We start from the raw sequence: 24,327 nt of genomic DNA, 5'->3' as shown, positions 1-24,327 counted from the left end.
TTTTCTGCATGTATTTTAACCTTTGAGGCACTTTGTGAGTCCTCTCTGTGAGAAGTGCTATAGAAATAAAATGTACTTACTTACTAAGATCACTAGTTATACTCTCAATATATCACAGTTCCTGAGTGTCTGTAGCAGGGCAAAGAATCTGATGGAGCCAAATTGGAAAAAGCTACTAATCTGTTTTAAGCCTCACAAATGTTAAAGCCCTATAGTCCCAGTTATAGTTATAGTAGGATTATTACAATATCAATTATGAGTATACTGTACTTACATAATATCCTTGTTAGGACATTTATTTTGCAAGCTTCCCACAGTGACTTTTAAATTGAAAATGTTTTTTTTTGCATTCACATTTTTTCAGTCACTACAACAAATTCCTGACAATCAGCTCAAGAATGAAAAACATCTCCAATCCCACGGTTGGATTTGATGAGATGGGGCTACCCAGAAGTTGACTTTGGGGAGAAACTCAGGGTCGTTAATAAATGACCTAAATAACAAACCTGACATCATATAAGTCAGTTTGGCAGACATACTGTACATGCCCTCATATGACCTACCGATCAGGAGCTCACAAACTCTACATTCAGTGGTAGAAAATGGTTCAAGGTGATGTCAACAAACTTGCAGACCACAAAGCATACATGTTCCGCCATGGGCAGTCCAGGGAATTAAAGGCTACAGTATGGTGTGGGCAAATTAAATGCAATGCACAGAAGCTGGGTCCCCACATACAGGAACAAACTCAGCGAGGAACATCCCCTCACACCACTGCTGCTGTCCAGACTACCCTGGGAAAAGGAGAGCTGTCCCCACAGCCCTCCCTATAATCACAGGGAGTAGTATCCTCTGTGTTTTAAATCAGGTTGTGGTCTTCTGGAGCAGAATACCAACTCTGAGGTTATTTCAAGGTCCAACAAACCCTCTTAGAGTCATATGGTGAAAAGACACAAGGAGTGAAAGGATGTGAAGAAAAATGTTGTGGAAATCAAACTATTTCTTCTTCTTCTTTTTTGATAACACAATCAGGGTCCACAATTCACTTTTTTGTCCACCGGGCCAAATGGCTCGTGAATGTTCCAATTCTACCAGCCACTCAATAGATTACCATTGTTTGATTGTTTGTTGTTGTTTTTTGGGGGGGAAGGTGATTCAAATCTACCAGCCACTTGCATATTTTACCAGCACCTCTTTCTTTCTTTCTTTCTCTCTCTCTTTTTTCTTTCTTTCTTTCTTTCTTTCTTTCTTTCTTTCTTTCTTTCTTTCTTTCTCTCTCTTTCTTTCTTTCTCTCTCTCTCTCTTTTTTCTTTCTTTCTTTCTTTCTTTCTTTCTTTCTTTCTTTCTCTCTTTCTTTCTTTCTTTCTTTCTTTCTTTCTTTCTCTCTTTCTTTCTTTCTCTCTCTCTCTCTTTTTTCTTTCTTTCTTCCTTTCTTTCTTTCTTTCTTTCTTTCTCTCTCTCTCTCTCTTTCTTTCTTTCTTTCTTTCTTTCTTTCTTTCTCTCTCTCTCTTTTTTCTTTCTTTCTTTCTTTCTTTCTTTCTTACTCACTCACTCTATAGGGAAAACTAAGGATTATTTTCAATGCACCATATGCTACACTGCTAATTGCATCGTGCAGAAATGTTCATACTTCAAGGCTCAATGATATGAAAAAGAAGTCCTGATCGATAATGTAACAAGTGATGCGTGACAGAATAGTTGATCAATACTCAAACAAAATGGGGCACATCTATTAGATCCATGTGCTGCTGTTGTTGTTTTTTTTACAATCCATCTCTAGCATCATTTAGAATACGGTGCAGTAATGAACCCTCTTTGGTACAGAATGACAGTTCACTAAAACACAAGAAAACCAGCGATAAACATGAAATATCCATCTGACATCAACGTAAACCTGTGAGTGTGACATGATCCATTCTGATTCTGTGGTTGTTACCTGCATCATAGTAGCTAACCACCTTTATGTATTCCCTAGCCGTTGTAGGTCCCCCAGGTGAGCCAGGTGCCCCAGGCGAGGTTGGACCAATGGGCCCATCTGGACCTGCCGGGAAGAGTGGCGTAGGATATCCTGGAGAAAAAGGCGCACCTGGACCTGCTGGACCCCAAGGCTACACTCAAGCTGGTAAACCTGGTACTCCAGGTGGCCCTGGAAAGCCAGGCAGCAATGGTATTCCTGGTGAGATCGGTGCAACTGGCGCAACTGGAGCAACGGGTGCCATAGGTGCACCTGGTGCTCATGGAGCCTCTGGACCTGCTGGACTTTCTTCTGTTGGCAAACCTGGAGCACACGGCATCCCTGGAGCCCAGGGAGCAAGAGGAGAAACTGGTCTGAAGGGACATCCTGGAATCCCAGGTCTTCCTGGTGCCAAAGGACAGACAGGACATGGTATTCCTGGGGCTCACGGACCAGTAGGCCCAGTTGGCCCAATGGGTCCATCCGGTACGCCTGGCAAAAATGGAGTTGGTATACAAGGTGCCACTGGCTACCCTGGAGAGCCTGGTAAGTCTGGCACCCCAGGTAGAGATGGTGCTGCTGGAGCTCATGGTATGCCAGGGCTAAAGGGCCACACTGGGGCTCCTGGCATAGGAGCACCAGGAAAATCAGGTCAGAATGGAATCCCAGGTATGAATGGACCTATGGGTCCTAAAGGTCATCAGGGTCCAGCTGGTCAGCCTGGCTCCCCTGGCTTGCCAGGTGTTGGTAAACCAGGTATCCCTGGAATGCCAGGTGACAGAGGAGTACCAGGTACATCAGGAACCACTGGTCAGAAGGGAGAGCCAGGCCCCACTGGTTGGACTGGTGCTCCTGGTGCTCTTGGTCCTGTCGGCCCAGCTGGTCCACAAGGTGCACGCGGATTCGATGGGGGTGCAGGCCCAGAGGGAGTTAAAGGAGACACTGGTTTGGTAGGTGCACCAGGGCCCAAGGGAGTCAAAGGTGAGCAGGGAGCTCAGGGTTTCTCAGGAAAGTCAGGTATCCCTGGGGCGCAGGGTGCTACAGGAGCTACAGGTTATGCTGGTCCTCAAGGTCCAAAGGGTGAACAGGGCCATGGTGGTGCCCCAGGTAAGCCTGGTGCTAATGGCCTTCCAGGACCAAAGGGACACACAGGACATACAGGAGCACCAGGAAAATCTGGTGAGAATGGAGTTCCAGGGGCCAAGGGACACTCCGGACCTTCCGGTCCAGCCGGTCCCTCAGGACTCAAGGGCCACACAGGTCATCCAGGCGCCCCTGGTCCAGCTGGACTGACCTCTAAAGGAGCTGCTGGTCCCATGGGTCCAGCTGGAGTTCCAGGTGCCAGAGGTGATGATGGTATTCCAGGCGCTAACGGTCCTCCTGGTCCACCTGGCGCCCCAGGAGAGCTGATCTACCACCACGAGAAGAGCCATCCCATCAAGTCCCATGAGGTCGTGATGCCCCATGCGATGATGAAGGCCCCTATGTCTGCCTTCAGCGCCGTGCTGACCACTGCCTACCCCCAGGCTGGAACCCCTATCGTGTTCGGCCATGTTCTGTACAATGGGGAGAACCATTATGACCCCCACAGTGGCGTGTTTACCTGCCAGATCCCAGGCCTCTACTATTTTGTCTACCACATGCATGTCAATGGTGCCAATGCATTGGTGGCCCTCTACAAGAATGAGGAGCCTCTTGTGTTCTCCTATGACGAGTACAACAAGGGCTTCCTCGATCAGGTGTCTGGCAGTGCTGTCCTTATGCTGCATGCCCATGACAGAGTCTACATCCAGGTCCCTGATGAGGAGAGCAATGGTATCTTTGCAGCAGACAATGTTCACTGCTCTTTCTCTGGGTTCTTGATTGCCTCTACGTGATTTCACAAATCCAGTTAAACCTCAAAACCTTACAAAACATATGAAGTACTCAGAGAAATAGTCCAGTTTACAAATTGCCATCGAGATTGTCGTCATCATTGTAGAGTAAAGGACATTTTGTTGCAATTGTACACGCCTATCTGCCTCAGTCATATTTTTACATAAACAGCGAGAACAAAAAAATTGCCAAAGAAGTCCACTGAGAGAGGCATTAATACAGGGGGTGAATGAAATTTAGAAATGTATGGTTCAAATTGTTCCCTTTTCCCAGTACAGCATGTGTGCCAGTGCTACTTTAAGAAACATGAAACAATATTGGAAGATATCTTATGTGGTGCTCTACAACTGCCTGTACAGCAAATCTTTTATTTGTGTTTGTGTTTATTAATGTCTGTCGTTGAAAAAGTTTTTCCTGTAATATACATGCAAAATAAATCAAACGTGTTGCATTGAAATATGTTATTAAAGATCAGTATATTCTCAGAAGCGATGTGATTAGCAAGACAACACAGGAGGAGAAATTCTAAACGCATTTTGTCAAAACAACAATGTCCCATTGGATGTGTCAAGCAATGTACCACTTATTGACCAAAACAAAGAATAAAGTTCTAGTTCAAAAAATGAAAAACATTGTTATTATTTTTGTGTGATGTGTGTATTTCCCTTTGTGTGACTGGAAAATAACACAGTAGACATCTAATCGATCATGGAAAACTCGCCCAAAGCTAGCACAAAAAGATCCAAGATGGGAATAAAATGCATACCTTTGAATGCAGACGTGTTGTAATTGTGGTCGATAGCAGCAAGCATGTCTTTCCAAAAGTCAGAATTCACCTCATTTCCACGCTGCAGAAAAGCATACGGTCACATTATGGGTTTTTTCCCCACATGACAATTTCAATTGGTTATTGATGAAAGCATTTATTATGAGACTTTACCTTGTGCAACATGTCCACAACTCTTCCACAGAGAAAAGCCCCAGGTAGATCAAAATAGTTGTCATAGAAATAGTATTTTGCTGGAAAGACCAAAACAAAGTACACAAAGTAAAAAAAAAAATCCAATAACAGTGAGACTGAAAAGAACTGCCATCATATATATATATATATATATATATATTAGAGCCCGACCGATACTGGATTTTGGAGGCCGATGCCGATACCGATATTAAGAAGTAAAAAAATTCCGATATCGATATATCGGCCGATATTCTTATATTATATAATACACCATTATATTACACAATTCTCTTGCAATGATCCCTCAAATATCAAACACTTGACAAAGATATGACTGGACATGACTTGAGATATGTAATGTAGGGAGGATATTTTACAGCTTATCAATAAACTTTATTGTCCAAAATGACATCAATGCAATGAAACAGTAAACTGAACTGGGAATTTAATAATTATAAATAACTAGAAATACAAAAACACAAACAGAACAAATATAAAATATAATTTGAGTTAAGAAAAAAGATCAAATATACACGACATATAACTTGACTATAACAATAATAGCCAACATATCGGTTGATACCGATATATCGGTTATCGGCCAATATCGGCCGATAATATCGGTGGACCGATATATCGGTCGGGCTCTAATATATATATATATATATATAATATATTATATCATGATTAAATTGCTGGTAATGTGCATTAACCTATATATAACATCCAACAGCATGCATCTGTCAAGTAATAAAGCTGGACAAGAAGAACAGGATACCAGATCTTGTGAAGGAGGTATTGAGGCTATCAAAGTGCTTCCATTCCCTTTTTGGACCATAATGTTTGATGATCTCTTCTGTGCTGAGGTCATTGGTTCCATGTGTTGCTCTAATTAAGCAAAAAAAATAAAACGGTTCTATTATCCCACTTTAAAAGTATATCTGTGAAAAAATGACACGTGGAAAAAGCACTAAATAAATTGGGGACGCAAATCAAATGTGTAAAACAGCAATGATTTGCTGAGCCTACCTTAAGACAGTTCCATCTTCAGCCAACTTCACCAGGTTTCCCTCCTCAAGATCCACTACTAGCCCTTTAAAACTGGATGGCAAAGTAGATTGTGTTATAAAGCCAGTACGACCCTACGGCAGCCACATCATTCATGACTGCGGTCCCATTCTCAGTACAGCAAAATCAATACCAATACTCAATAGCATTCCACTGGACATCCACATTTGCTTGCTCAATCACTGCAGCTTGTAGCTCACATGCTAACAACAGACCAGATCAAACAGTGCGCCAGTATTGCATTCCACCTCAAAAAGAGTTGTAGCGAAATGTTTCACTCTGTAATAGGGATCCACAATATTAGCGGCAATCATATCGCTATCGGCCGATCTTAGTAATTTTTTATATATGGTCTGATGAGCAAAATAACAGCAATGTTAATTATCAGTTATCGGTATCGGACAAAATGTACATATTGAGAGAGGAAACAATGCGCTAAATCTATGATAAATGAGCTTATTCAAATGTTATGCACATAAAGAAAGATTACTTTTATTTACAGTGTTTACATGTGTTTTTCACTATGTACAAAATTTGATTATCACAGAAACTTGTTTTTATACAGATCATATAGACATTGGTAAATATGGTTTATTGGCCATAACAGCATGTTAATATTGGTTATTATTGTTGGTATCAGCCAAAATGTTCATATCGGTGCATCCCTACTGGGTAATGAGTTGTAAAGTGTTTGCACACATTTCTTTTTATTATTTACTAACTGCTTGGTTCGAGATTGATTTCAAGAATGGTTTCAATGGCTGGTTGTGTTGTGTTAGTTTGTTTTCACATTGTATGTCTTTTAGTTATATTCACTATTGTAAAATTGAAAACGGTAAATAAAATAAAAAATAAAATAAATGGTTTCAATGGCGTACTGGTGGAGTGCCCAACCCAGTACTGTGTATATGTTAGCAATAATTTAAATGAGTAATCTCTGAATACCGCTAAAAAGACAAATGGGAATTCAGTACACCTGTGTTTGTTTACCCTTTGACTACATCCCTAGTTTCCCCCCAGCTGGGGGACGAGGAGCTGTTGCTGATGACTCACCAGAAATCCCAGGTAGCGGGCGATAAGTTCAGGAGATCTTTGTCATAGCCTTTATGCTCCACCAGATACCTGGCGAAGCTCTCGTAGATCAACTGCAAAAACAAAGACGAAACATTGTCAGCCACTGGAGTCCGGATGAACAGTGTTCAACTGGCTACTGCATGGGGTAGGCAACTATGGCCATGTTCACATTACAGGCAAATCTGATTTGCTGATAAAGTCATTAATCATCATTATCTTGATTGGTTTCCCAAATCTGATTTGGGAGTGTGTCCGCACTGCCACAAATCTGATTCTCAAGTCGGATCTGTGTGTCCAGACCTAAACAGCCTATCTGCATGGGTTGCTATGGTAACGACGTGGGCATCAGTAAATACGTACGTTGGTGACGTGGTTTTCCTGCGCAGAAGCATTTGATCATGAGTTGCGAGTGACGTTCAAATCAGATTTGGTGGATCTGCGCGTCCGCACTCAAGTCACATCAGTCTAAAGCAGATTGGAAACTACCTCCATATGTGGTTTGGGACAAGTGACACAAATCAGACTTGGAGCGTCCAGACTCATAAAACCAATCTGGATAAAGTAATTAATAGGTCACTAAAGTTCACAAATCGGATTTGGCCTCCTAGTCTGGACATGGCCTATGTGCTATGTAGGGAGTGAGACAGGACAACCAAACACTCTTCTCTGGGTGGTATGCAAATCACTTGATGGTTTAGTGTTTGGAATGAAGATCTGCATAATCCCTGCCACTCCATCCATGGTAAATGCTTGCCTACATTGACAACAGTAGGGGCAGTAGGGATGTATTGGGAACATGCCATAATAATATCATCACAAAAATTGACTAGGCCTGATAAAACAGGCCTACGTTATGCCATAATGTATTGTATAAGATAATAGCTCGATCCAGCAATCTGTTTTGCTACAGAGTATCACATAAAACTGGTCATTTGTATCAAGGTGGGTCAATGATATAACGCACGGTAGCAGGAGAAGCTATCAATACCAACAGGCCTTAACCAAAGATGAATGGGCATCCCTGCCGACGTTAAACCTGTGAGTCACGCTGAGCGACTGCAGCATCAGCATCACCTGCTTGCACACATGCCAGCATCTCCACATTCAACCACTAACGACACGTCATTACCCATCCTCACGACCATGGAGATAATTGATAATTGACTGCTGAACTGTTTGTCAGTTCCTTATTGCTACATTTCATACAAATGTTTTCCAATCGAATACGGCGACAGTATCTAAATTGTTACCAGCAGTGATAATAACAGCTCTACTGTAGCTAGCTGGACAAACTCACCCTGGAGGTCTCCTTCAAATGGTATCGGCAGAGTGTGTGATCCAAATCGAAGCCAATAACATCGCAATCCGAAAGGCTGAAGTATTCGCTCATTGTAGCTGGGAAAAGCAAATCAAAGCCTGTATGGAGCCCGACTGTATATACACACGCCTGCACAACACAACTGATCTGTCAATGTCAATGGCGATGGGGATCTGCAGCCTCCTCGAACTGTTTGCCTTTCCGTTCAGCCCCGCCGTAGGTCGCTGTTACGAATATGTTCTCTACAAAACGGTTTCCCAAGCACGAAACTATATATTCACTGAATGGAATGTGTCAATAAGTTGCCCATTCTATGCAGGCAGAAGTTAAAGCTATGCCAGGAGAAGGCGTCAGAGAGGCGACTGCAAGCAAGAGTGTGCAGTCAGTGCTTCCGGGTATGGAACGAAACCGTAACGGACGCTGCATATGCGCAGAGAGAAACTGGTGGCTGGCTGTAGCTGCTAGTGCTAAGTAGGGCTATGTAGGTATGTAGCCTAGCTGCTAGTTCTAAGTAGGGCTATGTAGATATGTAGCCTACATTTTTCACGTTTTTTAACAGTAATCTCATTAATGCATGTCAATAAAGGAAATTTAATTTAAATGGAATATAATTGATTACTACCTTGTATTAGATAAAATATTATAAATGCTCCTGTTCTTTCCAGGCTCTGTGGAAGTTTTGCAGTTGCACCAGAATTCAACTAGCAACCCAACACACACTGCTGCCTGCCTGTTTGACTCCTCTTGAGTCTTTAGTATCCTTAGCTGCCGCCAGAGGGCGCCAGAGGACAGGCTATACCGTCACCTGCCGCCTCCCTAGCCTAGGTGGTGAGCCTGCACCGCTCCTCATTCTTCAGCAGGTGCAGGTGATTGGCACAGACAACACCGGAGCGCTGAACTCTAAACAGCCTCGTCCAGGAAACTGTGAGTCTGTGCGGCCATAAATCTATTTTTAAGGCTATTCTTTTTATTAGCTGGGTGTGCTTGCTTCTTTGCTTTTACTCCGGTCAAAGACCACTGCGGCTGACTTTTAAGCAGTCGGGGACCGATCGGGATAATCAATAAAAGTTCACTCCGTAGATTGTGGATGATGAGCGAGAGCAAGGGATTTACGAACAGATGTTTTTCCTCACAAAATGATTTCATGTGATTGAAAAATCCTACCATGGATATTCAAAAAAAGTGCCGTTTGTGTTGCCAGAGTTTTTTGGCCTGTTTTAAAAAGCCGGGCCAGGCTGACAGGCCACCGGGGGAGAAAGATATTCGTGTGCTTGTAAACCCTGGTGCGGTTGATGAGCCGAAGAGATCCTTGCCCGTGGTCCCAGCGCCGGGGAGATCAAATTATGCTTACATCGCCCTGTATGACTACGCCGCCCGCACCGGGGAGGACCTGAGCTTCCACGCTGGAGATACTCTGGAGGCTTTGGACAAAAGTGCTGGGGAATGGTGGTATGCAAAGGCCCTCAGTGGAGTCTCAGCCTCCAAGCAGGGATACATCCCTGCCAATTATGTGGCACCCGTGGAGAGTATTGCTGCAGAGCCGTAAGTATAGCCTACCACCTGCTGATCCCCCTTGACCTAATATATCCTATATGGATGTGTAGTAGGCTACAGTACACAGGTGTAGTAGGTACACAGGTGCGTTTTGTGTATTTTCATCTCCTACAGTATGGCATTCCTGCAATATTCCTATCGGGATTTAGAGTTGCCCTGGGATATTTGTAGGCATATTCCTCAAAGAAATATTGCATACAAAAAAAAAATTAAGCTAGTTATTTTTCACAAATGTAGGCTAATGGATCAGTGTTCATGAAGCTGGAGTATTATAGCCTATATTAGCCAACTCCCCTGCATGGGTGTAGCATGCAATATGCCCTTTTCACAGGAACCGTTTTGAGGTGGTAAAGCAGGTGTAAACAATAACATTAATGAGGACCCTGGCACTGGAACACCTAAATGGAATGGAACCATCATCATGAATGGTATTGGTTACACCTGCTTTACCACCTCAAAACTGTTGCTGTGAAGGGTCTATCGGCTCTTAATAGGCCATAGTTTGCTTGCTAATAGGCCTTTACTATTGGCCTACTGATATGCTCCTATACTGATGATCTCTTGAATAGATCATCAGCCTATATATATGTAGCCTTGAATAGATTATATTCAATGGCCATACATCATTTTTGACCATTTGTGTTAAAAACGTATTTCCCCAATTTAGTGCTTAATTTGTGATTTAAAAAAAAAGTTTAAAAAAGTAGTTTTTAATCTGAGACTACAAATACTTTTGAAATGGCTACAGGTTGTTCAAGTCTGAAGTCTGACAAAGACAGCAGTGTCATGCTTTCAATTCCCAGGATTACATGATACTTAAAACTGAGTTTTTCTGCATGTCCCCTCACTGTTGGTGCTGAATATTGAGCTCAGGGTAAAGTCTTGGGTTGAGCTTGTTAATAATTATCTGTGACCAGGAAGTAGAGGGATGGGTTAATAATTCCCACGATGGGAACAGAAAAACCTCGACTCCAAAACATCAACAATGCACTAATATGCTCTGTGGCATATTAGTGCTGTCGATGGTGTCAAAATACTATGACCTACATGTCCTTGTTAGACATGAAAACAAACGAGATTTACGGGTTGATTGCCCCTGTACACAGTGACATTGTTTGTAATTGGTTTTCCAACAAGCAGGCTAATTATTTGTGAAGGGCATTGACATCATCATGACATCATTCACTCACTAATGCAGATGACGTGGACATGTTTTCTATTTCCACGATGTTGCTTTCTATTTAAAAAAATATTTTGTCAAATCACAGCTTCAAAGAAAAGTGATGTCATCATAGTGAGACAAGTCGAAGTCCAACCCATGTTTGTCATGCATTTACAGCCTATTGACATCCCAATGAAACCTGTGCCTGCTCAGCTGTGAGCTGGTTTTTCCAGTTCTCGTCTCGGTGTCCCTGCAGGTGGAAGCGCCACTTGCTCCACACTTTCAATCTCATGCATAAACTTGATGGACACGGATTAGGGACTAGATTAACAAGGATCTGATCAAATAGTGTATATGATTCTAAGACATCTTTCTTTATCAAAATGAAAAAGAATAAATTGAGGCGTCACCATGGCTCACTGGATACTGGAACACTAACAGTTATTGTTCACTGAATCTATAGACGACAGTACAGTATTTGCTCGGCGGTATTGGACTATGATTTTTCAACACAGGACTTCATAATTTTAAGGATACAGTAGTTGTTACTCTGCTAAAATGCTTTTTATATATGTTTTAAACTGGCCTAACTATGGGGTGCACATAGGGGGGGGGGGGGGGGGGTTATATTCTATAATGATTAAAACAGCATTTTTCCCTCAGATTGACCACCATGAATTTACCATTTAGATGAATTTTGAATGAATCTAAATGGGTCTGAGAAGATTTCATTCGCCCAAGAGATTGTGGAATTTTATCATCCCATAAAAGAGCAAACACTCATTTAATTGAAGTTAAAATATCATCAAAAGTGCTGTTTCATTGTTTTCACATGACAACAGTGGGTTAGGCTAATAGAATGCTAATTTATCAGAAACTTAAAAGGGTGGAGGGAAACTGTTTGCAAATGGTGAACCTTCCCACCCTCTCCATCAGGCACGTATGTAAGCTTTCAAATGATGTGTCAAACATTGAAATCTGAAAAAATAGTCGAAGATAATGATGCTTATTTGAATGTTCGTACTCCTAAAAGCAACATTCAGAGAAAATCACCCTGAAAGTTGGTTAAGTTAAGCTTGGTTCTCCCTGAACAAGAATTCCTCAGAAACGTAAAAGGGTGCAGGGAAACTGTTTGCAAATGGTGAACCTTCCCACCCTCTCCATCAGGCACCTGTAATAGTCTGAGATGACCACATGACTGACCAGTGACCAGCTACGCTTCTTTGCCTCCATTGTGATTTCCAGATGGTACTTTGCCGACACCAAGAGACTCGATGCAGAGAAGCTCTTGTTGGCTGGAGTGAACAAGCATGGCGCCTTCCTCGTCAGGAACTGTGAAAGTCAGAAAGGAGAGCTCTCTCTCTCAGGTAAACCAACTGGATCTTTAAAATGTTCTCCTCTGAAACCAGTCAAATGGACTTTATACCTTTTTCATATGGCAGAATAAGAACAGCATACAATACAATCAGGGAATGACTTGCGTCGTTTGCCCGTCACTCTGTAAGGCGATAATTAAGTACGACTTCCAACAAATGACATGAATGTGCTCCTGTTCCTAAGCTTCCTGTCATCCATGTATTTCTGTGCCAAGTTCCTGATACGCAGCCCGGAAGTGCATACACAAAACACACACTGCATACACACTCCATACACAAAACACACACTGCATACACAAAACACACACTTCCTCATTCCAGCACAATCCCTGCTCCACTCAGAGCCAATCACTCTTTCCACTCCGTTGACGGAAGTGATTGATGGTTGAAGGCCATCAAGTTAAACAAATGATGACCTCGGCTCCCATAAAAAAAAACACATGATAACTTTTATCTCCTTATCACTTGAAACTTTCCTGTCATTTTGCCCTCGCTCCTTCCATCAGCATTTTTTTTTTCATTCATTAAAGGGATAGTTCTGATTTTGGGAGCCCTCGCCCTATTCGCTACTTACTTAGCAATGATGATGTTGATTGGTAGATTTCTTCCTCAGCACAATTCAGTCTGTTCCTCATACTAGCTACAGATAGTTAGCCACAAACCAATACCAGCTCAATGGCTCCTGTCTGTGCAAGCTGACTAAGACTCCCTGAAATGTACTTTATGTGCACTGTGGAGGAGCCTCAGCTTTGCCATATAGATGCTTTCAACTTGACAACATCAATTCTAACTTGCCCCTAGCTAACTTCCTGTTGCAGTGTGTACAGTCTATGATGATGCTAATACGATAGCTGACAGAAAATAAGCTAGGTTTCAAACTGTTCCCAATTAAACCGTCTATAGGCTGTGATCGATGACGTTACTTTCCTGTGAGGAAATGGATCATCTTCAGTCCCAAGTGTAACTCTGGATGTCTCCTTCTCTTCCAGTGCTGGACAGGGGGAAGGTGAAGCATTACAAACTGAAAAAACTGGACAATGGCCACTATTTTGTGTCGAGGACCAAAACCTTTGAGACACTAGTGGAGCTAGTGGCGCATTATTCCAGCCAGGCGGACGGGCTGTGTGTGTGTCTGGATGAACCATGCAAAAAGGTAAACTGAGATATGATGTCATGAGCTACAAGCATTCTGCAAAATAAAAAAATAAACAGAGGATCAAATAAATATTTGATCCTGTTTATTTTTTATTTATATGTTCCCCATTTCCATTATCTATTCACCTTATGTAGCCACGCCCATTTGACCCGGTTGTGTGGTCGTGTCACAACTTCCGCTAAAAATAAAATAAAATAAAATAAAATGGCTGGCTGCTCCAATATCATCTAACTCTGAATTAACTAATAATTTGGCCAATTGTATGTAACATACCAAATAAAAGCAAACGGCAATGTCTAAGAATGCAACGCCATGTAACTGGCTCGTTAAGTCTCGCATTCCAGGGAATTACGTTAACGTCTGCGGGTCTTATAGACGTAAGTGGCTCGAGCGCTCGGAGGAGAGAAAACCATCTGAAGCTTTCTTTGTTGGAGTCCAGGTATGTTTTACAAGAAAGTGCTCGTCATTTTCGACGATAACGTTATCTGACCTGGCTAACAGTGGATACTCGCTTGCTTGCTGTGTACCGAGCTCAAAGTAGTAGGCTACATTCTTTATTTTACCCCCTGCACTGTCCGCTCCAAAAACAACTCTCTTATTTTGCGCTGTGACTGCTGGAAGTGTTAACAGGACCCGGAAGAATTTGGCCCACTGTAAGGTCTGAACATAAGGTGAATAACTTCATGGCAGAAGATAACTTGATAAGAGCAAAATGATAGTTTTGATCATCACTATTATGTATAAAATGTTGTTCTGTCACTTGGGGAGTTGTGGAATGTATGTGACAGACAGGTACTGGTGTTTTGGGTAACAAGTAGGACAAGGTCATTTTTCAGTTTTTGACAGATGATGAAAGTGCAGATTGTAAGCTTTCAAATTATGTGTCAAACATTGAAATCTGAAAATAGTCGAAGAAGATAATGATGCTTATTTGAATGTTCGTACTCCTAAAAGCAACATTCAGAGAAAATCATCCTGAAAGTTGGTGAGTGAAAAGCTAGGTTCTCCCTGAACAAGCTTACGGTGGAACTGAAACTTTGTTATATTGAGTGTGTGTGTGTTCTTCAACATCGGAACTTGTGTGTGTGTGTGTGTGTGTGTGTGTGTGTGTGTGGAACCCCCGTTCCATGGTTTTCCAAAAAGCAACCTTGTATCATGATTTGTGGTGATTTCTCAGTTGTCTACTTGTTACTCCATTCACCAGTCTGTCACATTTACTGTAGTGATGTTGTTGAGCTTAGTTCAGTTGTAATGGACGATGTTTGTGGCTCTTCAGTTCGAGGCCCCTCAGACTCACGGGCTGTCCTACAACACGGCGGACCACTGGGAGATCGAGCGGAGCTCCATCCGCCTGCTGAAGAAGCTGGGGGCCGGTCAGTTTGGAGAAGTGTACGAGGGCCAGTGGAACGAAACCACCTCCGTGGCAGTGAAGACCCTCAAGCCTGGTGAGATGCAATATGCGTAAAAGTTAACAAGTGTCGTGTTTTTGAAAATGTCAGAAATGTTTTTCCACCAACAAAATTACGTTGAAATCTTGGATAAGGGATTTGAAATGATTTGGATTCGATACCGGATTCAGATTTAACAAAAAACTCGAACTCCAATCTTAGAAAAGACAGCCAACTATTAGTAACTCCAACTTGAACAGAAATCCAGATCAAAGACGTCACAATATTGTGGCCAGTGTTTGTTTGACAGGTGATATCTGGGAAGTGTAGTGCAGAAGCCCCACAATGAGCTTAAGAATGCATTTCTGGACGGCACACTGGTTCAGTGGGTAGCACTGTTGCCTCACAGCAAGAAGGTCCCGGGTTCGTACTCTGGTCTGTCCCACCTCCCAGTTTGCATGTTCTCCCCGTGGTCACGTGGAATTCCTCCAGGCGCTCCGGTATCCTCCCACCAATAGGGTTAATACTCCTGTCAGCGCCCCCGAGCAAGGCACTGGCAAAAGAACTGGAGTTGGTCCCCGGGCGCTGCACTGCGGCTGCCCACTGCTCCTAGTTCTAGGAAGGTTCCTAGTAGAGGATGGGTCAAATGCAGAGGATGAATTTCCCCCACGGGGATAACTAAAGGATAACTTCACTGAGCGTTTAGCACCAAAATAAAAGCTAAATAATAAAAAGAAGAATCTGGCAGGTGATTAGAAGTCAGTGGTCACACATTGCTCCTCTCTCCCAGGCACCATGGATCCTCAGGACTTCCTGAGGGAGGCCCAGATGATGAAGAAGCTGCGGCACCCGAAGCTGATCCAGCTGTACGCCGTGTGCACTCTGGAGGAGCCCATCTACATCATCACTGAGCTCATGAGCAACGGCAGCCTGCTGGAGTATCTGCAGAGTAAGAACCCTAAACCTACGTGCTGCTTTACCTGCTTTACCTAACCCTAAGTGCTGCTTTACCTGCTGGAGTATCTGCAGAGTAAGAACCCTAACCCTAAGTGCTGCTTTACCTGCTGGAGTATCTGCAGAGTAAGAACCCTAACCCTACGTGCTGCTTTACCTAACCCTAAGTGCTGCTTTAGGACCACATCACAGTCCAGAGTAAGACAAGTGCTGAATTATGCAAAAGATGCATGGTTAAAAACAAAGTGGGGCTGGCGGGTGTTGTTTCCTTCCAGGCGTTTAGTTGAATAATTCTGCTTTAATAAATGTTTAAAGAAGGGTAGGAAATGAAAGTGGGAGACAGATGAGGATGGGACTTATCTGCCAGGGTCCAGACTTTGCTCGTCCTCTGCTGTCGTAAAGAGAGGAGGAGATTTGCTGCCATGAAGCTACTTTCATCTCTTAGCCAGCTAGCATGAAGCTACTTTTATCTCTTAAGCTGCGTTCACACCGACCTATTCAAGTTTTCCGCTGGCATCGAGTTTACATACAAAGTCAATGCAAACGAGAGATTGACCGTATATTCGCCCGGGAGAAAAATCGCTGGGCGTCCGAGCGACAGAGACAGAGCGATAGGGAGAAAATACGCTCGTCGCCCCAGATGAAATATCCCAACTCGAGCGAACATTACGCTGGCATCAGTCGCTCGCTGTTCAACGCTGATTGGCTGCCGTGTTGAGAGTGAGTCAAGGATCCCACTGGCTTGGAACAAACCGCTGGTTTATTGTGTGGCAACAAACCGCATTGACAGCTGATTGACAGGCTGACAGCTGACATGAAGTGAAGTCTGTACTACCGGTATAGAACTCACGTTAGGAGCACGCTGATAGGTGGCTCGTAGTGGACAAACATCATGACATTGCGTAACGTTATAGCCCCCAGATGTCCGTCAATTCGTGTGCCTGTTGACGAGCGATTTAATCACAGCGACAGAGCGATTCCAAAGGGTTGAATCGAGCAACAGAGCGAAAACTAAATATCTCGGTGTGAACACAGCTTTAGCCTCCAGCTAGCATGGTGTGAAAGGCTGAAACCACACTGAAGAGAACAATCACAATTGCTTTCATTCACAAACGATTAGCTGAGTTAGTCTGAGTTATCCTGTGTGGTGTGGGGGCACCAGCCACGGTCATTACTATAATAGTTGACTGAAGAAAACCAGTAATGTGCAGTAAAATGGTTTTCTCAATGTTTGTAAAACCATGAAGAGCACAGGAATGCCTCGATGACCCTGACTGACATTCTCCAAACAGAAACACTGACGACGACGATGATGATGACATTTTGACTCCCATTTCCTCAATGTCTGACCTTGTTTATTTGCTGCGACGTGTGTTCACCTCCTAGAGAGCGAAGCTGCGGCGTAGCAGGAAAGATGAAGTGTCATTTATCTCCAGTCAGACTGATGGTCAGGACAGGAGCGGCCATGTGGAATTGATGTCTGAGACAGTATCTGCCATAACTCACCACATGTCCTCCTGCTGTAGCACATGGCTAGGACAACATGTCCTCCTGCTGTAGCACATGGCTAGGACAACATGTCCTCCTGCTGTAGCACATGGCTAGGACAACATGTCCTCCTGCTGTAGCACATGGCTAGGACAACATGTCCTCCTGCTGTAGCACATGGCTAGGACAACATGTCCTCCTGCTGTAGCACATGGCTAGGACAACAGCCTCGGCCTCCCTTGTCTCTCGCTCACTCCACTCTTGTTACGTCAGAGAAGGGAAATGCAGCATATATAGAAATTTGCGGTGGCTCGGGGCGAAAATTCTTCTCAATTTCCTAAAATGTCGTTTAAAAATGAGGGTGCCAAAAATACCCCTAATAATAAATGCAACTAGCTCTTTTGCATTTCATCCCGTTCATATTTGATTCATTGGGTTGTCAGGTTTTCACACGTGAATGTGACCACTTACTTTCCCCAACAAGCAATCTCGTAAAAAACAACAATCAAGGAATGAAAAATGTACTCTTGACTGCAGCATTCAAATCTTAGTGACAAAAATGAGTTGCCCATCATTCAATGCAAATGTATTATTTCATTGATGGATGGAATTGCCCCAGAAAAGCATCAGGATTAATCTCAAAATGACATCAAAGGGGCAAAAAAAAAAAAGCCCTCTTGAGTCTGAAATGAAAATGGATTTCTTCCCCCACCGTTCAGCAGACCTGAGAGACGGACTCATTGTGTTGCTCTCCGCTTTATTCCAGAGGACAAGGGCACCACGCTGCGTATCACCGACCAGATTGAGATGGCGGCCCAGGTGGCATCAGGCATGGCTTTCCTGGAGCTCCAGAACTACATCCACAGAGACCTGGCAGCCAGGAACGTGCTGGTGGGGGAGAACAACACCTGCAAGGTGGCTGACTTTGGCCTTGCCAGGGTTATCATGGTGGGTTCCTCGCCGTCATGGACAGTGCTAACAGCTGGATCAAATATAAACTACCAGTCAAAAGTTTGGACACACACATTGTATATACAATTTATATCGACAGCAGGAGCTTTCATTTTTCTTATATCGTGTTACTTCCTGCATTTTTGACAGAAAATTGCTGCTTTGGCTGCATGTGAAATATGCATATTGTATATTCGATCTCTGGACTGGGATCTCATCCAAGTAGAAATCCATATTGTCCGCCTGGCTTGGTTCTAGATGGAGAGTGAGAATGTGTACGAAGCCTCTGAGGGGACCAAATTCCCTGTGAAGTGGACCGCTCCCGAGGCCATCAGCGACAACAAGTTCACCATCAAGTCTGACGTTTGGTCCTTCGGCATTCTGCTGCATGAGATCATGACCTTCGGCCAGATGCCTTACCCAGGTGAGACCTTCTGACATCTCGTCACCTTTGAACACGAGCCTCACAACCTTGAGGCAAGCAGATTCTGTGTGATGTCTTTTTTAAATCTTCTTATTACACGGCTTTGTCGAATGCTTGATTCTGATTGGTCATTTGCGGCAGTCTACGTACGGTCTGTTATTTGTGTATAACAGAGCGATGCTCGGTGTAACGGACCGTTGGTGCAGTCTGCACGCCGTTCTGATCGCACACTCGGAGGACTTCGATCATATCAATCTGCAGAAAGAAGTCCAGTCAGTGTAACGGTTAATTTAGCTCATTCGCAACACCCGGTGTCAAAGAAACGTTACCGTAGCTTTCGTAAGTAAATAGTAGTTAATAGTATAATATTAATAGTATAATAAGCGGGATAATGTACAGCAAGCCAGTAATTCAGGGTTTATTTCAACACCCCTCCCTGATCACCCTGCCAGGGTTTATCTTGCGATAACGGCCGGCTCACTGTACATTATCCCTTAGTTAAAACCTTCCATAAAACAAAGCCTGAAGTCATGATTTGGTTTTACTGTTGATTTTATGTCCTCTTTTATATCTTTTCCCTTCCATTTTTACTTTTATCGTGTTCTCTGATCCTCTTTTGTGTTACTTTATTCAGTTTTACTGCTGTATTTGGCAGTTGCTTTGTGGAGCACTTTGTAACACTGTTAAGAAAGGTGCTACACAAATCAACTTTAGTATCATTGTTATTGAGGTGGAGTGAAAGTGGAGTCTATAAATCAGTTATTATCCAAACATTATTATTATTATTATTACTCATGATTGAACAAGATGAGAGGAAGCTCTGTCTTGTTACCATAGAAAAAGTTTAGGGGGATTCAAACTACAATCAAGAAGTAGTTATTCTCCTGTCATTTGGCTACCAAATAGAAGCGCTTTGCATATTGAACTGCCTGAGTTTGCATAGCAGGAAGGCGATGCAGGGATTGTGTACATAACATAATCACATCATATTCCAGTTCATGTTGAAGACTAAAATGCTTCCTGTCAAACCGAGGTTTCAGAGCCTGACTAGGCAAATGTTTAAATACAAGTGCTTCTTCATCCGTATCACATGATGTTGCTTTGGTCCTGGCAGCCATGTCTAACATGCAGGTGGTCCAGAGAGTACCCGTGGGCTACAGGATGCCCTGCCCCCCGCACTGCCCCAAAGTCATGTACGATATCATGATGGACTGCTGGAAGGAGAACGAGCAGGCGAGGCCCACGTTTGAGACCCTGCAGTGGAAGCTCGAGGACTTCTTTGACCTGGACGTGACCTCCTACGACGACGCCAACCGTTATTAAACCATAGCGCACTGAGTGACCTATGACCTTTAGGAGAGTGACCCACGACCTTTTCGGAGGCGGGAAAAAAAAGAACTCTCTATGCTACAATGACGGTACCGAAAACAAAATCAGTTGATGTGAAAGATGAATACAAGTTGAATGAATCCGAGTTAATGCAGCGTAACGGTAGCTGATTTTAACTTGATTTGAAGTCGCTGATCAAATTGTGGTCAAGCGAAGGATCTATTTGTTAGAATGTCATCTACTCTGTGATAGGAAGAATACACGCTTTGTGTAACTGTTGCTTTGTTGGCGGGGGAAGGTTTTACTACAGCCACAAACAAACAGTCGGTTGTGACACTCCCCCCCCCCGTTGTCGCTTTGTTTGCCAAGCGAAAGTACTTTTCAAGCGGGACCGTGACGAGACGACTCCCCGTCTCCGGCCAAACGCGTTAAGCGCACCTGACTAGGCGGGAGGCCCCGCCCCCCCCGGAGGACAGCTTGCTATCAGATGAGCCGGAAAGCTACTGTCTGCCCCGTCCAGACGGACCGGTTCTGCAACGCACTCCGCATAGCAGACATTCTTTCCACTGCTTCTGACACCAAGCTTTTATCAGGAGATACCTGCTGATGAAAATGAAGATGTTGAGTCATGTTCACTTGGAAGTTTCATCTGTTTGGCTTATCTGCTGTCTGAGAAAAACTCTGAATCTGTGTTTGTGTGAGATCGACTGATGGATTGAGTGTGTTTTGTTTGATCGCCCAACTCCTGTGACACCTGTAACGGCCGCGATGACGACTGAATGATGTTTGGACCCAGGTCCCTCGTTTTTGTTGTTTTTTGCGGGTGGGGGGGGGGGGGGGGGGGGCTCTTAAAGTGTTGGTCTGGGATCCTGTTGGCCATCACCAGTCATTATGATGTTAAGAGAAGATATCACACACACATTCTGAGACCGAGTATCCCGAACTGACTCGGTTCTTCTGATCATTTTGTGTAATGTTTTTAGTGTCCCGAACAAAATGTACATTGTAACCTCCATTATTTGCAATCTATAAGTGTTCATATAATCATATTTTAACATGAATTGAATATTATCCTTTATGCACATAGATGATTAAATGTATTCTATTTAGTATGGTTTTTGTTGTAATGGTTATTGATTTTGAGCTGAATTGACAGTACCAGTGAAAAGTTTGGACACGCGTAATTGAATGTTCCGTTTTTATTCTCTTAAAGCTATTTTGATCTAAATGCTTATGCTTAAATGCTTGACATTTGTTTCTTAGACACACACATAAATAGTGATTTATGAATTTATTGGCAAAGTCTTTCTGCCAAAATAAGATAGTTTTGATTTGTTAAACACCTAAGTCCATTTGTGTTTTGATCTCTTTATTCTAAAATGTGGAAAATGGTAAAAAAAAAAAAAAAAAGGAAGCAGGGGTAGTGGTGTGTCCAAACTTGACTGCTAGTCTATATTTCTATATTTCTATATTTCTTTGACATCAAAACATTGTCCTTTCTTAAGTCACTGGACTTTTAATTTTAGCAAAGCGACCCTAAATGTAACTTCTCAAACCGGCCACACAGTGGTGCTGACACTCTTCCTGCTTAAACTCATGCACAACATGTCCTCCCTCCTGAGCTGAATTGGAAGGCAGAACATTGTGTTAATCTCACCTAACCTCCAGCCAGTCGTCTGTGACTGTTTTACACTCGAGCTTTTGTGCCAGCGTAATTGTAATTGTTGAGCGGCTGCTTCTAGTGTCCACGCTGAAATCCCTGCTCACATGTCGCTTGAATCACCTCTGTCACGGACGGGTGTGAGCAGAATGAAATGAAGGAAGCGGTTATTACTACAATGACCCAAGTGACCTCACACATTTCTCATGAATATCTCAGCAGCCAGTAGCTTGCAGTTAGAGCTCAGTCTTCTGTAAACCGTCTTTTGACTTTTCATTCAATTGGAGGAGATTATAGGCCTGTTTTGGGGGCATGCAGGGCAAATATAATGCTCCAAAAAATGAAGGAAACACATAATGGTCACAATATAACACCAAGTCAGTCAAACCTCGGATAAAATCTGTCCGTTTAGGAAGGCGATTGTGAATCAACTTTACCTGCTTTGGTCAAAGCAAGACAACGCCCCCAAAAATGGTTTTGCATGTGGTGGCCACAGACAATTCTCTCCTTATCCTTCCTGACTGATTCTTCTCTAGTTTTGTTCTCTGCCAGTGTCGTGTGTGTGTGTGTGTGTGTGTGTGTGTGTGTGTGTATATATATATATATATGAAGAGTTCATTTGCAAAAACAGGTATCTCCGTTTGGATTTTTTATCATTTTATTTTATATGTTGATGTATTTATACTGTAATTCATTTATTTTGGGGATTTGTTTTATTATCAATCATAACTAAAACATATTCATCTGATAATTTTCACATAAATCACCTCAATAATGTTTTCTACGTGCACTCCAGGGAGTATCAAACAGATGTTTGTTTATTTTAAGAATGGCGTTTACCTGTTTTTGCAAATTAACTCTTCATATGTATGTGTCGTGTGTGTGTGTGTGTGTGTGTGTGTGTGTGTGTGTGTGTGTGTGTGTATATGAAGAGTTCATTTGCAAAAACAGGTATCTCCGTTTGGATTTTTTATCATTTTATTTTATATATTGATGTATTTATACTGTAATTCATTTATTTTGGGGATTTGTTTTATTATCAATCATAACTAAAACATATTCATCTGATAATTTTCACATAAATCACCTCAATAATGTTTTCTATGTGCACTCCAGGGAGTATCAAACAGATGTTTGTTTATTTTAAGAATGGCGTTTACCTGTTTTTGCAATTAACTCTTCATATGTGTATGTGTGTGTGTGTGTGTGTGTGTGTGTGTGTGTGTGTGTGTGTGTGTGTGTGTGTGTGTGTGTGTTCGGCTCTACAAGCATGAGAACATCTCTTGGTGCATCTTAATTCAGAGGAGAAGCTCCACTGAAATATTCAGACGTTTTTTTTAAAGCATTTAACACTGATACACTATTTGCATAATTTGCATAATGAATCATCATGCATAAGCAGCACTGCAAAATAATCAATCATCTTTTTTTTGTGTGTCTCAGGAAAGCATAGTTAGGCTGAGTGAGGATCCACCCTGGAAAGCACCTGTCTTTTCCCATTAAAAAGTGTATTTTTCCCCATTTACCATCACGCTTCACAATAACCAGAGTCTTTTCTAATGCCTCCCTGTAAAACCACAGCAGATCTATTTGCCCATTTGGTCATAAATTACCAGCAGACAACGAGTGATTGCTTCTCAAACGGGAAACAAGTGGATGAGACAGGTTTAGTGAGAATTATTCAAATCAATTGCTCTTGTTTGCATAGAGAAAAGGGGATTTGAAAAAGAAAAGGATGGGCTGCCTGGGACGTACGGGACGGGTAATTCCTTTTCCCAGCCAACATATTTATGTGTGCAGAGTGAATTGGCTCATTCATAGAGACACGTGCTTCTCTCTCTCTCTCTCTCTCTCTCTCTCTCTCTCCTGTCTGCAGGCATCCTCTCTCTCTCTCTCTCTCCTGTCTGCAGGCATCTATCTACTGTATGATTGACCGGGACAAAATCCCGCTATGGAGAGAATGTGGAGCACGTTCAGGAGCACCGTTCAATACACAGTTGAATTCAAAGCGCATGACTTACACGTCCTGCGTCAGCATTATGACGCCTCTATATCATAAAAGCCATCAAATTGTGTGGAGGTTGAGATCCTCTCTCATCGTGTCTTTCGGCGTTATCGACATGGCGAGTCAATTGTTTGTCGGTTGGCTTTTGAAAGGAACAAACACAGTTTAAATGAAAATGATTATGCCTCCCTTGTTATCATGTATTCTCTTAGATGTGGCTAATGACTGGTCAATTCTGCTCTGATTGACTAAATCAAGCGGCTTCATGTTGGTTGAAATCTAGCAGTGTCACTCCCCCTGATGTCACTGTTTGAATTCAAATGATACATGTGGTTATTATTATTATTATACATTAATTAATTAATGATAATAATTACACATGTGGTCTGCTTAGCTCTCAAACGGAATATGATTGCCATGTAAGATCACCATCGCTGCTGTCTGCTGAACAGTTGGGCTAAATTCTCTGAGTCCTGAACCAAACCGTTTTGCTAGTCGGACTATTATGTTTGGCTGCTTCATGCGCTGTAGTCAGTCCACTATGTGATCATCAGTGTGATCGTCTTTGAAATCACATTCTGGCTGTTTTTCTTTTCTGGAGATCAACAACTCAGTTAAAATCCTGTGTGT

General features: G+C 42.7%; 3 protein-coding genes across 4 annotated transcripts in view; 2 read left to right on the top strand and 1 right to left on the bottom strand.

Annotated features, from left to right (window-relative positions):
- Nucleotides 1-4,453, top strand: part of col10a1b (collagen, type X, alpha 1b) — an 11,273-nt gene extending 6,820 nt beyond the window's left edge. For both annotated transcript variants that reach the window (XM_083643669.1, XM_083643670.1), the window contains exon 3: nt 1,976-4,453. In XM_083643669.1, coding sequence (XP_083499795.1) covers nt 1,976-3,831 — 1,856 coding nt within the window. In that variant the 3' untranslated portion in view covers nt 3,832-4,453. The remainder of the gene's footprint in view (nt 1-1,975) is intronic.
- nt5dc1 (5'-nucleotidase domain containing 1) overlaps nt 1-8,376 on the bottom strand; it is a 96,138-nt gene extending 87,762 nt beyond the window's left edge. Inside the window, exons 1-6 of the mRNA XM_083643672.1 lie at nt 8,230-8,376; nt 6,912-7,003; nt 5,820-5,891; nt 5,569-5,678; nt 4,770-4,849; nt 4,596-4,677 (exon numbers count right to left, since the gene is read on the bottom strand). Of these exons, the coding sequence (XP_083499798.1) occupies nt 4,596-4,677; nt 4,770-4,849; nt 5,569-5,678; nt 5,820-5,891; nt 6,912-7,003; nt 8,230-8,322 (529 nt within the window). The 5' untranslated portion in view covers nt 8,323-8,376. The remainder of the gene's footprint in view (nt 1-4,595; nt 4,678-4,769; nt 4,850-5,568; nt 5,679-5,819; nt 5,892-6,911; nt 7,004-8,229) is intronic.
- Nucleotides 8,377-9,128: 752 nt separating this feature from the next.
- frk (fyn-related Src family tyrosine kinase) lies at nt 9,129-21,108 on the top strand. The gene is made up of 8 exons (XM_083643671.1): nt 9,129-9,792; nt 12,212-12,333; nt 13,332-13,495; nt 14,775-14,943; nt 15,677-15,835; nt 18,095-18,276; nt 18,538-18,703; nt 19,818-21,108. The coding sequence occupies exons 1-8, from the start codon at nt 9,416-9,418 to the stop codon at nt 20,024-20,026; spliced, it is 1,548 nt and encodes a 515-aa protein (XP_083499797.1). The 5' UTR covers nt 9,129-9,415; the 3' UTR covers nt 20,027-21,108.
- The last annotated feature ends 3,219 nt before the right edge of the window (nt 21,109-24,327 follow it).

Source organism: Poromitra crassiceps (genome assembly GCF_964638095.1).
Source record: "Poromitra crassiceps genome assembly, chromosome: 9".
Taxonomy (NCBI): Eukaryota; Metazoa; Chordata; class Actinopteri; order Beryciformes; family Melamphaidae; genus Poromitra; species Poromitra crassiceps.
This window is presented reverse-complemented; position numbering and strand designations above follow the sequence as displayed.

Coding starts and splice junctions, on each gene's coding strand:
- frk (XM_083643671.1), top strand. CDS start 9,416: ATGGATATTCAAAAAAAGTGCCGTTTGTGTTGCCAGAGTTTTTTGGCC. Junction 12,334..13,331: donor AGGAGAGCTCTCTCTCTCAG/GTAAACCAACTG, acceptor CTTCTCTTCCAG/TGCTGGACAGGGGGAAGGTG. Junction 18,704..19,817: donor CGGCCAGATGCCTTACCCAG/GTGAGACCTTCT, acceptor TGGTCCTGGCAG/CCATGTCTAACATGCAGGTG.